The following is a 17,084-nucleotide window of genomic DNA, read 5'->3' as shown; positions in this document are numbered from 1 at the left end:
TGAAAACCCTTCTTCATGCTGCAGGCTGAAGGAGGGAGAAGTAAATGTTCAAAGAAGGGCACAAAGAACTGCCTGGGTCCTTCTTCCTATGTCCTTCACAGGACACATAAGTCCTAGGAATCTGGGAGAAAGATAGCAGATTGTCACTTTCAGAGCACAGAACCCATTGGGGAAAGGAACAGAAAAGCCTTCTATTCTAAGGAGAGACAGGAAAATGACCTGGGCACTGCTATTTAGATTTCCAGAGAGTCCCAACTTCTTGGAAGTAGGCAGAATTACTGGGAATGCCCTTATGTTGAAGACCTAGGGCAACAGATGACTAAGACTGAATTTGAACCAAGAAAATAGAGAAGAACCCCATGCCCCTAAACACCAGGTGTGATTGCTCCCAGTAACAAGTAACAGCTACTCACTCTTGGAGAAGGAGCTTAAGTGTCATGAACCTTTCTGAAATACAGGATTGAAAAGCTTAGAGATAAAGGAAGAACAAGAATACTGAGAAAAACTGACAAACCAACATCTAACTGAACAAAAAATAAAGGTAGAGCAATCTAAAGCCTATGATCCACTGAGTAACCAAAACAACAAGAAAATATAAACACAGCTCAATTCCAGGCAAGAATGACTCTCAATCCTTGTCCCTAAAAGGCCTACTACAAGTAGTAGTAGGCTTATTTCAAGCATAAAAACTATTGCGAGTCACTACTATCCTAGGTACAATATACAATTTTCAAACAAAAATTATAAGACATGAAAAAACAAATGGTCAGAGATAAATTAAGAGAATCTAAATCATAGATAAATCAGATGTTAAAATGATCAAAGAATAAAAAATAAGATTAACAAGTTCAAAGTTAGTTACCAGTTGAAAAGGTAGAAACCATCCATAAACAAATAGGAAATTTCATCAAAAGTATAAAAGTATGTATAAACTGTTCTTAAAAAAACAATAATAGAAAGGAAAACTACAGTAAAAGAAAAAAAAGCCTTCAATGTGGTTATCAAAGGACTCAATAAAGCAAAAGAAAAAATCTTTGAAATTAACGATAGGCTAATATCTGCATTCACATATTTACTGCACCAATAATCTCACTGGCCAAGAAATGGGATCAAACTAAGTGTCTTTTAACAGATGAACAGATAAAAAAGATGAGGTATATAAAAAAAAGTCATAATAAAATATGACATCCTGTCATGTACAACAACATGAATACACATGGAAGGTATTATATTAAGTGAAATAAGCCAGGCACAGAAATACATATACCACATTGTCTCCCACTTGTGTGGAATCTAAAAATGTCAAATCTAAATGAAAGAAGTGAGAGTAGAGTAAGATTCAGCAGTGCCAGAGGATGGGGGTGGGACAGGGACAAGGGAGGTTGGTCAATGGTACAAAGTTACAGTTAGAAAAGAAGTCTTGGTTTTCCATTGAACAGGAGGGTAACTTTAGTAGAATATGATGTACTATATGTTTCAAAATACTATATATGATACCTGACAAAAACCTATGCGTATTGCAGAGAAATTAAGAGGGTTAAATGATAAAGTATATACACATTTTTTTTTTCTTAAGAAGAGGTCTCTCTACCTATGTTGCCTAGGCTGCTCTGAAACAACTCCTGGGCTCATGATCCACGTGGCTCAGTCTCTTGAGTAACTGGGACTAACACATGCCACAATGCTCACTTAAAACACATGTACTTTTTGTAGTTCTAAAAGGTAATGGATTCCTAGAACAAATGTAGGACTGTTTTCTAGCAAGTTATATAAAAGTAAGTAAGATGTATGATAACATTAACATAAATGATATGAAAGAGGAATCCGTGCTCACTTTGGCAGCACATATACTAAAATATTAAAGAGGAATTGGCCATAGACCATTATAAACATCTCGTATCACACATAAAACAGTGTAATGATATTAAAATTTCACTGGGATGACAAATATTTATATAATAAGCCATAGAAACAATCTTGAAGATATTTTAAAGAGAAGTAAATAATAACCCAATATTACAATGAAAATAGAATAATTAAAAAATAATTCATCGATCCAACAAAACAAACAGGAGAAAGGAAAGAATAGGTGGGAAAATCATAGTTTCAAACAATTATGAAATTGGTAGGTATTCATCAAATCATATCAATAATGACATTAAATTCTCATGATCTAAAATCACTGATCAACATATAGAGATATTTGAAATAGATTTTTAAGAAGTAGAATCCATTAATATGATATTTAAGAAAAACCTGTTGTAGATATAAAAATATGGATAAGATTTTAAAAAGGAAGGAAAAAGAATTATCATTAAAACTTCACTGAAATACAGAATGTTATATAAGGGACTGGAAATCAATGCAATGGAGACTAAGAGAACAATACAAAAAAATCAGTGAAGCCAACAGTTGGTTCTTTGAAAGAATAAACAAAATTGACAAACCCTTAGCCAACCTTATCAGAAAAAGGAAAGAAAAGACCCAAATCCATGCAATTAAAAATGAAAAGGATGAAATTACAACAGACCCAGCAGAAATCCAGAGGATCATCAATACCTACTTCAAGAACCTATACACCAATAAGATGGAAAACACAGAAGAAATGGACAGGTTCCTAGATACATAAAAATTACCAAAGTTGAACAAAGAAGACCTAAAAATTCTAAATGACCCAATATCAATCAAAGAAATTGAAAACATAATTAAAAACTTACCGACTAAGAAAAGCCCAGGTCCTGATGGCTTCACTGCTGAATTCTATAAGACATTTAGAGAGGAACTATTGCCACTACTGTTTAAACTCTTCAATGAAATTGAAAGGGAAGCAATACTCCCAAATTCATTCCTGGAAGCAAGCATCACTTTGATCAACAAAGCAGAGAAAGACCAAACCGAAAAAGAGAACTATAGGCCAAGCTCTCTAATGAACATAGATGCAAAAATCCTCAAAAAGATACTGGCAAATAGAATGCAGAAGATCATCAAGAAGATCATACACCCTGATCAAGTGGGATTCATCCCAGGGATACAGGGATGGTTCAATATATGCAAATCAGTCAATGTAAAACACTGTATCAAGAGAGCCAAGGACAAAAACCATATGATTATCTCCATAGATGCAGAAAAAGCATTTGACAAAATCCAACACGCATTTATGATAAAAACTCTACAAAAAATTGGAATAGACAGTCTCTACCTCAATCTGATAAAAGCCACCTATGAAAAACCAACAGCCAATATCATACTAAATGGTCAAAAACTGAAAACCTTCACACTAAAATCAGGAACAAGACAAGGATGTTCACTATCATCACTCTTTTTCAATATGGTTTTGGAAACATTAGCCACAGCAATTAGACAAGAAAATTAATAGGAATAAAAACAGGAAATGAAGAAGTCAAATTGTCATTATTTGCAGATGATATGATACTCTATATAGAAGACCCCAAGAACGCCACCAAAAGTCTTCTAGACTTAATAACCAAATTCAGTAGAGTAACAAGGTTAACACACAAAAATCAATAGCTTTCCTTTACACAAACAACAGACTCACTGAGAGAGAAATAGGGCAAATAATTCCTTTCCCAATAGCATCCAAACAAGTGAAATACCTAGGAATCAACTTAACAAAAGATATCAAAGACCTCTACTCTGAAAACTATGGCACTCTGAAAAGAGAGATTAAAGAGGATATCAGAAAATGGAAAGACATCCCTTGCTCCTGAGTAGGAAGGATTAATATAGTGAAAATGGCCATACTTTCAAAACTGCTATATAGATTCAATGCAATCCTAATTAGAATCCCAGCAGCAAACTTCATGGACCTTGAGAAAGCAATCCAAAAATTCATTTGGAACAAGAAGAGACCCAGAATAGCAAAAGCAATTCTAGGTAACAGAGACATGGCAGGGGGTATCACAATCCCCAACCTGCAACTCTACTACAAAGCTACTGTGACAAAGACAGCATGGTACTGGCAAAGAAACAGACCTGAGGACCAGTGGAACAGATTAGAAGATGCAGAAACAACTCCAGACACACTCAGCCATCTCATCTTTGATAAAGGAGCCAAACACCCTTACTGGAAGAAAGACAGCCACTTTAATAAATGGAAAAATTGGGGTTCAATTTGCCAAAGATTAAAACTAGACCTTTATCTCTCACCATGCACTAAACTAAAATCAAAATGGATTAAAGATCTAAATATCAAAATAGAAATGCTGAATCAGCTGGAACAGAGGTTAGGTAGAACTCTTGAAGACATTGGGGTAGGAAAAGATTTTATGAACAAAACCTCAGTTTCCTGTGAACTAGCACAATCAACAAGTGGGATCTCTTCTTATTAAAAAGCTTCTGCACAGCAAGAGAAACCACCACAGTGTGAAGAGACAATCCACAATGTGGGAAAAAATCTTTACCTGCTGTCCCTCAGACAAAGGTCTACTACCTCGAATCTATAAAGAATTTAAAAAAATCAGAACTCCCAAATTTAAAGACCCAATCCAAAAATGGGCATCTAAAATGAACAGACATTTCTCAGACCAAGAAGTAGAAATAACAAATAAACATGAAAAAATGCTCAACATCAGTGGTCACTCGAGCGATGCAAATGAAAACAACGCTGAGATTCCCCCTCACTCCAGAAAGAATGGCTGCTATCATGAAATCAACCAATAACAAATGCTGGCGGGGCTGTGGGGAAAGAGGAACTCTGCTCCACTGCTGGTGGGAGTGTAGACTGGTGCAACCACTGTGGAAATCAGTATGGAGTTACCTCAAAGAACTAGGACTGGAAGTCGCATTTGACCTAGCTATTCCACTGCTGGGTATCTTCCCCAAAGAATCAGAAGAATCAGACCACAGTGATATATGTGTACCCATGTTCATAGCAGCACAATTTGTAATAACTAAAACTTGGAAGCAGCCCAAATGCCCATCAACTGGAGACTGGATAAAGAAAATGTGATTTTTTAATAAGTACTACTGAACCATAAATATGAGAAATTAGAGACATTTATTGCTAAATGGATGCACATTGAGGTGATACTATTAAGTGAAATAAATAGGACACAAATGTGTAAATACTGAATAGTTTCTCTAGTGTGTTAAACTGAAAGTGTAAATAATGACTAAAAGGTATAATAGATAATGTGAATAGGAAGAAAAGGGGCAAATGGGAAGGAGAAGTGGGAGGGGTAGGGGAAAGGAAAGAAGGGAATGGAATTAATAGGAGAAAATGGAAAAAGGGAGGGATGGAGGGGTTGAATGGAGGGCAGGGGAAGGGGGAAAAATAAGAACCAAGAGAGATTATGTAAAGGTACAAATTTCCAATGATGAATGTCATTATATTGTATACCTAAAATTTACCAATAAAATAATATTAAAAAAAGAAATTTTGAAAATGTCTATTTTTATGTATAATTAGATTTCTAGAAAAATGGGATAGAATGTGTTAGAGGCAATGGCTGAGAAAGTTTGAAAACATGAAAGTCCTCAAACTGCAGATTTGTTTTGAAATCTGGGGCAATCTAAATTAAAAAGAAAACAAAACAGCCTATAGCACCTATGTATAACACAGTAGAATCTCTAAACACCACAAACAGACAAAATTTTAAAAGCAGACATGGGGGTGTGGCACAGAGAAAAGAGAACAAATGCATGTTTGGAAAATCTGGAGTAAATGAAATTAGGCTATACAAAAGCGTATTCATTTTCTTGGACGAACATTTTGATAACTCTAGAATGAATGTTGCAATCAGAAGGATGATCACTTAAGCGCTGTTTCTCAAAATGTATTCTCTGGACCAGGAGCTTCAGCATTACCTTCCTCATATGATGATTAATTTTATTTGTGAATATGGTCAAACAGTATTCAAGATGTGACTATGAAGGTATTTCCTAACAAGATTAATATTTGAGTTGGCCAACTGAGTAAAGCCTACTGTTCACAATTGTTTAAGTGGACCTCATTTAATCAAGGAGACTTGGATAGGATACAAAGGCTGAGAGATAGGGAACTCCTCTGTCAGACTGTTTGGGCTATGACACTCACCTATTCTGGCCTTTGCATTGTGAACGGGTTTTAAGCCAGCTGGCTTTCAGACTGGAACTTACACTATTAACTCTCCTATTTCTTAGACCTTTGTACTCAGACTAGAAATACACATTGGTTCTCCTAGGTCACTAGCTTAACAACTGCAGATATTGGGACTTCTCAACCTCCATTATCACGTGATCCAAATTTTTAACAAGTTGAGTATCTCTTACCTGAAATGCTTGGAACCAGATTTTTTCAGAGTTTTGGAATATTTGCTTGTACATAATGAGATATCTCAGGAATGGGATCCAAATTTAAACACAAAATTCGTTTATGTTTTACGTACACCTAACGCACAAAGACTGAAGGGCAATTTCATACATTATTTTTAATAATTTCACACATAAAAGATTTCATAGTATGTAATATTCTCATGATGCTGATCTTCAAAAGGTTTTAGCTTTTAGAATATTTCATATTTTTGGTTTAGGGATGCTCAATCTATAATAAATCACATAATGTGTATATGTATGCATACATATACATGTAAACACCCTAATAGTCCTTCTCTCTAAATAAATTTAGGAAACTGTTAGAGATATAAGCTCTCATACCCTGCTGGAGAGTCACAGAATAAAATCTTTTGGGGTGATATCTAGAAGTCTGTGTTTTAATAGGCTGTTCATGTTTTTCTGAGGCGTGCTAACATTTAAGTTCTATTGCACTAAAGAAAAGCAATGTATATCCTTTAACCTCAAGGCTTACTGTTACTTCTCTCTAGTGTGTGTACATGTGTGTGTGTGTGTGTGTGTGTATGTGTTTTGACAAATATGAAAAAAACTGACTAGTCACTGCCAGAAGTTATCCAATAAGGAAAGCAAGGAGACAGGTTCAAAGAATATCAGTAATAAAAACAGGAAATATTTATACAGATTATATGAATCTTAAAAGAAACTAAGAGACTCGCAAGCACAAGGTCCTGAGTTCTATACCCAGTACAAAAAAAAATAATAAATAAAGAAAAAAGAAAGAAAGAAACTAAGAGAATATTATGAAATACATTACACCAACAGAACATACCAAACCTGACACAAGATAAAACAGAAAAACTGGGAAGACTTTAGACTATTAAACTGAAACTTTGATTTAAAACATTTCCCATAAGAGATCCAGGGTGAGATTTTTTTGGTTGGAAAGTTTATCAATTATCTCAGGAAAAAAAAAACCAAGAAATAATCTTACAAAATTTATTAACTATCTCAGGGTAAAAAATCAAAATGGAACCTTATATAAACACTTCAATTAATAAAACAGATTTCATGTCACAAAGAAAGTAGATGTCGACAAATTCAGAAATTTTTAAGCACTGTATTTAAAAATGTAGTATGTTAGCAGAAAAAGAAAAAAAAAGATTTCAGTGCATGCAAAAAAGCATAAAGTAAAATGCAATGCACATAATAGTAAATTTTTTATTATAAATAGAAAAAGCTTCCTATTTAGTAAAAAAGTATATCTAATAGAAAAAAATCATAATTAATGAAATGTTCAAAGTTTTCTACTTAGGTGAATAAAAAAGAATGTCTATTGTGATCATGTCTATTAAAAATCAAGCTGGAGATACTAGATTGCAATATAAGCAAAGAAAATAAATAAAAAGGCATATAGGTCACAATGGGGAAAAAACTCCCCCATTATGCATATATGTATATACATATACATGAAGAAAAAAAATCTATAAATAAATAATTTTTTAAAGTGAGGTTAACATTTCAGGAGATTAGTTTAATATAATAAAACAGATTATATAAATGGGCAAACAATTAAAAATAAAATTTATAAAAATCATTTATAACATCACAAAAATATTAAATTCAATTTTTATAATTTTTTTGAACAATGAAAGTCTAGAACTCTAACAGCTAAAAAAAAAACAACTCTGTTTTTATTGATTTATTTATTTTATTTTATTTTTTTTGGTACCGGGGATTGAACTCGGGTCCTTGCGCTTGAGAGGCAGGTGCCGGGAACACTGAGCTAAATCCCCAACCCCAAACTCTGTTTTTAGACATAAGGGAAACCAGACATATTCCGCTATCACCCACATTTCCTTTGTAGAGGTATTTGCCAGGTTGGGGTAAATACAGAGTCCAGCAATATTCTGAGTTGACAAGACTAAGGCTCACACTCATGACCAGAAGATGGATAAAATTTAGCAAGATAGAGGCATTGAAAAACAATTAAGTGAAACAATACCAAAAACTTAGGTAAAGGCTAAATAGCAGTGCATATATGTGAAACTTGAAAGCACAGAGGGCTAGAGAAAAAACATTTCTATGGAAAGAACAATTATGCAGAAGCTATGTCACATATATCATTTAGATCAAACATAGCACTAGGAATGGTCAGGGTTCCCTCTAAAAAGGAAAGACTCCATTAAATACTTTGAGCATTTAAGAGAAACTCTAGCAAGTCTGTGATTTCTAGAAGTGCCAAAATTAGAATTGTAGAACAAATAGTGGGGGACAAGTACACGTTCAGAGGCAAAAATCTGAACTTCAACCTAAACCTCACAATTTATACAAAATTAACTTAAAATTTTGTGCACTTATCCTAGAGAAATAAACACTTTGTTCATATAAAAACAAGCATACAGAGCACCTTTCTTTCATAGTAGCCCCAAATTAAAGAAAACCCTAAATGTCTTTTAGTAGGGAAATGTTTAAATTGATCATAACATTGCATATGACTCAAAAATAAAGAGACAAACTATTAATATGTGCATCAATTTGGATGAATCTCAGGGCATATGTTGGGTGAGGAAAGTCACCCAAAGTGTACCACTGACACATATATGCACCAAAGAAGAAACAGGGAATACTAGAAATAGATGTAATTGAATGAAAATTAAATAGCATACTAAATCATTGGAATACAGATAAAACAGTGGTTAGAGGAAAAGTTAGGGCTTTAAATGGTCAAAAGAAGAAACGTCTTTAAAAATCAAAGTTCTAAGAGAAAGAGGAGTTGGTAAATGACTTCTGGGAAGGATAAATAATAAACAAATTTTTACACCATACTGTCTCTGCGGCTGCTACTTAACTGCCACTGTAATGTTAGAGTAGTCACAGGCAATAATACATAAGCAAATGGATGTGGCTATATTCCAATGGCTTCACTGACAAAAACTAGTGGCAGGATGATTTTGTCTTTGGGCCATAGTTTGTACATTCTCTACCTAAATTTCCACCATAAAGATAAGAAAAGAGAAAAACAAGATAACCTGAAGTACCTAGAAGGAATTCATGTAATATAAGTCATAAAAGAAAGAAAAAAAAAGTAAAAAAGATCCTTTTAAAGTTAATGAATCTAATAACTTTGTGGGGGTATGGAGAATCATAATATTTAATAAAATAACTGACAAATTAAGACAAAAAACAAAATCTGGAATAAAAGAGGAAAGATTATTAGAGATCCTACACGTTTTAAGATATAATGATAAAAATTATTTTAAAAGTATGCCAATAAACCAAACAACTTTGATAAAATCGTTAAATTCCTTAGAGACAAAAATGACCACATTGATGGACATGGAAATAGAAAATGTTAATAGTCACATATTCATTAAAGAAACCGTATCTGTAACTAAAAACTTTCTCAGAAAAAAATACCAGGCAGAGATACCTCTACTGGTAAATGCTCAAATACTTCAGGGTAAGTAACATTAAAGTTAAAAGTGGCATTATCTTACACATTAAAAATTAAAATGAAAGTCTGGTACAGAAAGTATTAAAATAAGGTGACTTTAAACAATTCTAAACAATCTACCAAAAGCTACTAAAATTAAGTAGATTAAGCAAGGTTTCAAGATATAGAATCAATATAAATATCAATTTTCTTTCTATATAACATCCAACACACAATTAAAATCTCCCCCTTTTTCACCTTTAGTAAGGTATAAATGGCATAGGCAACCACTTACTTGCTCTCTATTAGGATGCCTTAGTTTTTATATTCTATCATTTTATATAAATAGAATCAAAGTAAGATATTTTGTTCTGGCCTTTAACACAACTGGATATTTAAAGGAAAAAACTTAATTCAGAAAACGATCAAAATATGAAAAGTAATAAAAAGACAATAATTGGTACAAGACCTTTACAATTAAAATTACCATTAGTTGCTAAGAAAAAGTAAAGATCTCAATGAATGACACAAATTTACATAAAACGGAAAACTCATAGATAAAAATTCCCCAAATTTTGGCTGAATGTAATCATAATTAAAATCTCAGCAATTTCAAAAATTGATAAACTAATTCTAAACATTATATGCAAATACACATAGCATAGAAAAGTCAAAGCAATTTTTAAAACTAACAGAAGAGATTACAAAATTCACTCTAAAGGTACAGTAAGGAAGACAGTGCATTGTCAGAAGGACAGCCTTGCAGGATATGAAACAGAATGGAGTCTAGATATAGACCCACACATACAGTCAATATATTTTAAATCAGTGTGCCACGGTAATTCAATGGTCCTAAAACACTGACATAAATACATATGGACATAAAGAAAACCAAAGTACTTCACCATATACTAAAAACTAAATCAAAATAGATGGAAGACATAATCATAAAACCAAAAAATATACAACTTGTAAAGAAAATATAGAAGATATACATGACTTGAGTAGATAATCTATGAATGTACAAAAGGCATAAACTATAAAAGAAAAAACTAGTTGAAACAATGAATTTTATCAAAATTAGAAACTTTCTGTTTTTAATACTTTTTAAAAAATGAAAATGTAAAATAGAATAAAACAAGATTTTAGAATGTATTCATCTCACAAAAACATCAATGCAGAATATATATATAACTCATATCTCAATAATTCATTTTTAAAATAGCAAAAGATTTTAATGATCTATAAATACATGAGAATAATCAATCACTAGTCATTAGAAAATTCAAAAGTGAATCCAATGAGACATGACTATCTAGCGATCACAAAATTTTACATAAAAAAGACTGACAATCTCAACTACTGATAAGAATGTGCAAGACAGAATTTCTACACATTGCTAACAGGAATACAAAATGTTTTACTAATTACTTAGCAAAACAACTCAGAAATTTCTTATAAACTTAAGCATATACTTACTTTTCAACAAGAAGTTTTATTATTGTTTACCAAACAATAATAAAAACAGTATGTCCATGCCAAAATTCATTTATTCAAGTGTCCACAAAATTATTATTTATAACTGCCCCAAACTGGATAAACCCCAGTGTCTATCAATAGGTGAGTAGATAAGCAAACTGTGAGCCATAAAATGGAATAACAGCATTAAGAGGAATGGGATAATAGCATTAAAAAGAATTGGATGAATCACATATTAATTAGGCTGAGGGAAGAAAGAGAGACACAAAAAATACACACTCTAAGATTCCATCCAGGAGAAAGCCCTGAAAATCAAAACCAAGTTACAATGTTAAGAAGCACTTTGAATGCTTGTTGGGGGCAGGGAATAGGATAAATTATAAATGATATATGATGAAACTTTCTGGGGTGATGGATGTATTCTACATTTTGATTGTGGTGTAGTTTTATGGATATATTAACTAATCAAAACTGATTTAAATGTATACTGAATGTTTTATATTAAGTTTCAGTAACATAAATAGTATCAATTATGATCTGAAAACAAGAAAAAATAAAAATACAAAATAATATTAAATTTCAAGAACAAATCAAATGAAAAACATAGGACTTCTATATAGCAAACTAAAAAATTCATTACTGCAATAAGAAAAACTACATATGAAAGGAATACGTGATGGTTGTAGTTTCCAACAAACTACTGAAAGAGAGCTATAGATGCAATATTATCCCAGTTGCAAAAATCCTAAAGACTCCACCTATTACAAAAACTCCAGAGAATTGTATTTAAAATGATATAGACAAAATGATTCTAATATTTAAAGGGAAATATGAAACATCAAGAATAGCTCAGATCCCCTTCCCATCACCACAAAGTCTACCTCTAGGGACGGAGTTATAGGAGCAGGCCAAGAAAGTCCGAGAGGTAAAGATGATTAAGAGGTGATATGTATGAAGATGGATGAAAATAATTATTATGAATTGTAAATATATATCAATTTAAAAATACTGCAAATCTAAATCTAAATGATAGCTTAAAAAAAAGCATAGTTCAGACTTTCTTAAAAAGTAAGTTGGGAAGACCTCACTCAGTCTCATATCGTTATTATTTCTAAGGCTAATTATGACAGTGATGGCAGAAGGGTGGACAAATGAACAGGACAGAATTGAGTGCAAAGCCACAATGAGGCACACAGGGACTCTTGATTTGCAATAAAAGTGGTGGAGTGTAGGGCAAAGAAGAACCTTTCAAATAAAGGCTGCTTATCATTTTCACATCTATATTGCTCCTACCTCATTATACTCATATAGTCAATTCCAGATGCATTACACACCTAAATATAAAAAGTAAAGAATAAAACATCCAGACAATAACATACAGGAAATGAAGGTGAACACTTTTATAAAACAAAAAACCCTCAAAAACAAAAAACTGATAACTTGGATTTCATTAAAATTTACAACTTCTGTTGATAAAAACAAACCATACTGACAGTGATAAAAGCCACAGAATGAGTGAAGATATATAAATCATTAAAGACTTCATGTTCAAATTGTATAAAACCCTTTTTCTAATAAAAAGACAACTGAATTCTTAAAAAGGGATGAGATAATTCAATATTCAATTACAAATGAAGAAAAACAAAAGACCAATAAATGTATTCCACAATTATTTAACCTCATTATTCATCAGAAAAATACAAACTAAAAATACAATGGAATGTCACTATGTTTACACAAAAATGGCTAAAATGAAAGTGACAGTAAGTCCTAACAAAGATGTGAAGCAACTGGAATTCTCATATTCTGCTGCTGAGTTAGTAAACTTGTGTAAGTGCTTTGAAAAATTATTTACTGCTATCTTCTAAAACTAAATATACACAAACACTGTGAATCTGCAACTTAACTCTAAGTTGTTTACTGAATAAATACAGTGTGCACCCACAAAATAGTGCACCCATAACTGCAACTGCATTTTTATCTATATAGCAATATTATGTGTATTAGTTAAAACATTAAAAAAATTATAAATGTCTAGCATCAGTTAATGAATTAAAAATAATAATACAGATACACATAGGAACAGAAATAGAATAAGTATAAATTAACTATTGTTATATGGAATATGGGTATGTCTAATGAACATAATGTTGAAGAAAAGCAATAGACAATGGAATACTTAAACTGTACTTAAATTTATATAAAGTTTTCAAAAGACAAATCTATTCTAGGATTAAATATCAAGGCAAGAAATCTGAAGAGTAGCAAGAACAATAACTGGGAAAGAATCCCAATGTGGAAGCTTCTAGACAGAATTCTTCTAAAAGGTTATTTCTTAATTTGATTGACAATGTGAGTATGTTGAGTATGTTTTCTCTTGAAGTTTTTGTTTGTTTGGGTTTTTTTTGGTTTGTTTTTCAATTTTGGTTTTGAGATGGCATCTTACTAAATTGCCTTAGCAGGCCTTGACTCAATCCTCCTGCATCAGCTTCCCAAATAGATGAGATTACAAGAATGTACCAACACACATGGCTTTCGTTGAATTTTTAAAATTTTATATTTCTAACAAAATTGTGAGTACATACAGATGTATAAATATATGTGTGTACAATTTAATTTCATAAATGAAGATCAGATCATTCTAGGAATGCTTTTATCACAATAAATAAGATAATATTTGTTTATTTCAATGATATATATTATACACAGTTTCACAGATTTATTTTGAAAGTTTATACCATTAAACTTATCACTCACTAACAAAGATGTTTAATTTTATGTTACCATCTGTACCATCTGTTTTAACTTTAGTGGATATAGTGACATGCATTATATGATAGTTGATTATAAATCCAGCAACCAATGTTTTAAAATCACTCAAGATCTCTCATTTTATTCTCTAAAATACAGAAACACTGATTTAAACAACTAGTCAAAATATCAAAATGGCCTAATTATGAAATACAATGAAAATACATAATGAATCTACATTCTTATGTACTCCAGCTATATTGATGTATTACTTACTATTTTGCTGTGTTTAAAGAAAAAGAAGAAAGTAAAATATAGGTCTGCATACCTCATGTTTTCAGCTGAGTCTTCTGGCATTGGAGCAACCGTTTGTACAGCTGGAAGGTTTTTGCTGGTAGCACCATTTACAAAACTAGAAGAGGAGGAAGAGGAGGAGGACCCTGAATCCACGGCACCTGTTTCCAAATAATAAATTTTAGTCTTAAATGTAAATTTATTTAATTAAGTAAGTTAAAGTACATCATTACTATTTGATTTTCAAGGAATTACTCATCTGAATTGAAAAACTATTTGACAATTAAAAATTATTTGGCTATTAGTATAATAACAAACTCTTTACAAATTTGAAATGACAACTACTGTACTAAAATCCAGTTGATTTACTTATGTTAATCTAACAAAACTATAGTTACAAATGGGGAATAAATAAAAGACATCAACAAATGAAAAAATTTGAAATGAAATGAGGCTGATAAAACAATGCAAATTTAAATGTGAAAAAATTAACATGTTTGTATTTCTAAATTGCAATATTTTTAATTTTCATTATCTAAGATACAATTTACAATGAATTGTCTGAGCATAATTTTGTGGCTCTGCAGTACCAAATGCTCAGTTTGATAAAATGATTGCTTAAGAAGAGCTCTCAGGAGCAAAACTGTACCTGATTTTAGAATAATGAGTTCTCAATGATATGAAGATGCCATTTTAGAATCCATTTTTTCTATAATATGCCATGTTAAATAGCTGTGGAGTTGAGGGACATCTGGCGTTCCTAAATATTATCATTATCTCATATTAATTCCCATAAAACTTAGTAGCTTTGGGACTTCCACTATAATATTTATAGAGCTTCTATGTGTCAATACCTAAACTGGACAATATGCCAATTTCAGATGCTGGTCTGCAATTTATATATCTAGAATCTTATTTCTAAGGAGGAAGTTTATTGCTCACTTTTATTTTTCATTGTAATATTATATATCCTATACTAACATTAAACTACGAGCCACAATTTTTCTGTATCTACTATTAATTCATACATTAGAAAACAACTGTCTCATGTAAGATGTGACATAATTTTTCATTTAATGAAGTCTTAAAAATAAGGACTTTATTCAATATATAACATTAAATATAAGTTTTTTCCACTACAATGGCATATTTCAGAAACCTTAACATTTTGGGGGTATATATTTTGATATAAGAAAATGTTTGTGGGGCCGGGGATTTAGCTCAGTGGTTTCACCACCTGCTGTGCAAGCGGCAAAGACCCGAGTTCGATCCCCAGTACCGAAAAAGAAAAAGAAAACGTTTGAGTCCTATTTCTAGAAAACCAAATGAATATAAAGAATACACTTGCAATCCTGGAAAGACTTCAACATCATCAGTCAAATCAAATATATTTATTTATTTTTAATGTAGATAAGCCAAAGATGTTATACTCTTTCACTCAATGCCATAATTGTTTATTTGCTTAAATACATATACATATAATATATATATATATATATATATATATATATATATATGTTTAGCAGAGTATATTCTACTTACTACAACCCCATAAATATGTTGTTCATGATATGTCAGACTCAGGTGGTATGATAAGATAGATACAGAGGCACATAGAAGAGCTACGAAATTAATAAAAATGGGAAGAATCTATGTAATGGTAATAAATGGAAAAGTTCAAGGGTATACAGTTTGGAGAAGAGAAGACTACTATAGTCAGGGAAGAAAAGTCAGGGATCATCTTGCGTTGTATAATACCTAAAATGGAATCACAAAGATTTGGATAAGGATTTATTTAGCTAATAATCAACAGGAACATTTCTGGAAAATTTTTTTAAAAAGATATTTTAGGCAGGCTTTTATAATTTATAATGATTTGGAATTTTTGGTCTCTAGAATCATTAGGAAATTGTTGGAAAATGAATTGCATACAATTGTAATCTAAATATATAAATTAACTGAATGTCAAACAATGATTCTTATTCACATGCACTTTTAATCAAGTTGAGGCTCTTGCATATCATAAAGGTTCTTAGGGAAGTTCTGCCTTCCATTAGGGGATTTAGCAAAGAACATATATTGGAATTCAATTAGTAAATCTCACCAAATCCATGTTCTGTCACTAACATTTATAGCATACCTTGATATTCTTGATACAATTTATTATTACATATCAAACTTCAATATTAAAACTATCTTTTGCTCCCCAAATATCATTTAGTAATTTGATTTCACTTCTAAAATAAAGAACATGTTTTGAGAAAACTCAAAACAAAAACCAATACTGTCCCCTAAAATGATGATTAAAAACTGTATTCTAGAACTACAGACTACTTCTGAAATGTTGTAACATTAAGTATTACTTTCTTGAGACTGAGATAATCTTTAATGATTAGGATGTTTTATTCTAATTTTTAAGATCAAATAAGAAAAACTGAAGATATAGAAAACAGAAAGAAAAAGATGAGGTATCACAAAAATATATAAGGATAATACCTGTTGTATTAATCATACTTTTTGGTGTAGCTCCAGTGGCAGCAAATATATTAGAGGTACTGCCTGTTGGCAGCCCACTTCCTGCAGTGGCGGCTCCCACAGTGGTTACAGCTAAACTACCTGGAGGTGGCTTTTTTACAGGCACCACAACACTCCTGTAAGAAGAATAAAACAAAGAAAAAACTGAGGTTTACTATAAATTCTATTCCTGCTACGTATGGCAGATAAACACAGCATGGAATTTTCATCTCCTCCTTTCATTTCTTCCTCCTCTTCCTTCTACTTCTTCCTCTCTTTTTCTCTCTTTTTGTTTTTTAAAATATTTTTAAACTCATGAACC

General features: G+C 31.7%; 1 protein-coding gene across 7 annotated transcripts in view; it reads right to left on the bottom strand.

Annotated features, from left to right (window-relative positions):
* Positions 1–17,084, bottom strand: part of Nbea (neurobeachin) — a 702,149-nt gene that overhangs the window by 425,549 nt on the left and 259,516 nt on the right. For 5 of the 7 annotated variants that reach the window (XM_004854743.3, XM_087199596.1, XM_013075842.3 and 2 more), the window contains 2 exons: positions 16,745–16,899; positions 14,283–14,409 (listed from right to left, as the gene is read on the bottom strand). In XM_004854743.3, the coding sequence (XP_004854800.1) occupies positions 14,283–14,409; positions 16,745–16,899 (282 nt within the window). The remainder of the gene's footprint in view (positions 1–14,282; positions 14,410–16,744; positions 16,900–17,084) is intronic. The other 2 variants (XM_087199597.1, XM_087199599.1) reach the window with 1 other exon arrangement.

The sequence above is a fragment of the Heterocephalus glaber genome, unplaced genomic scaffold, assembly GCF_053883595.1.
Source record: "Heterocephalus glaber isolate CG9 unplaced genomic scaffold, H.glaber_assembly_v1.0 deba00001720, whole genome shotgun sequence".
Taxonomy (NCBI): domain Eukaryota; kingdom Metazoa; phylum Chordata; class Mammalia; order Rodentia; family Bathyergidae; genus Heterocephalus; species Heterocephalus glaber.
This window is presented reverse-complemented; position numbering and strand designations above follow the sequence as displayed.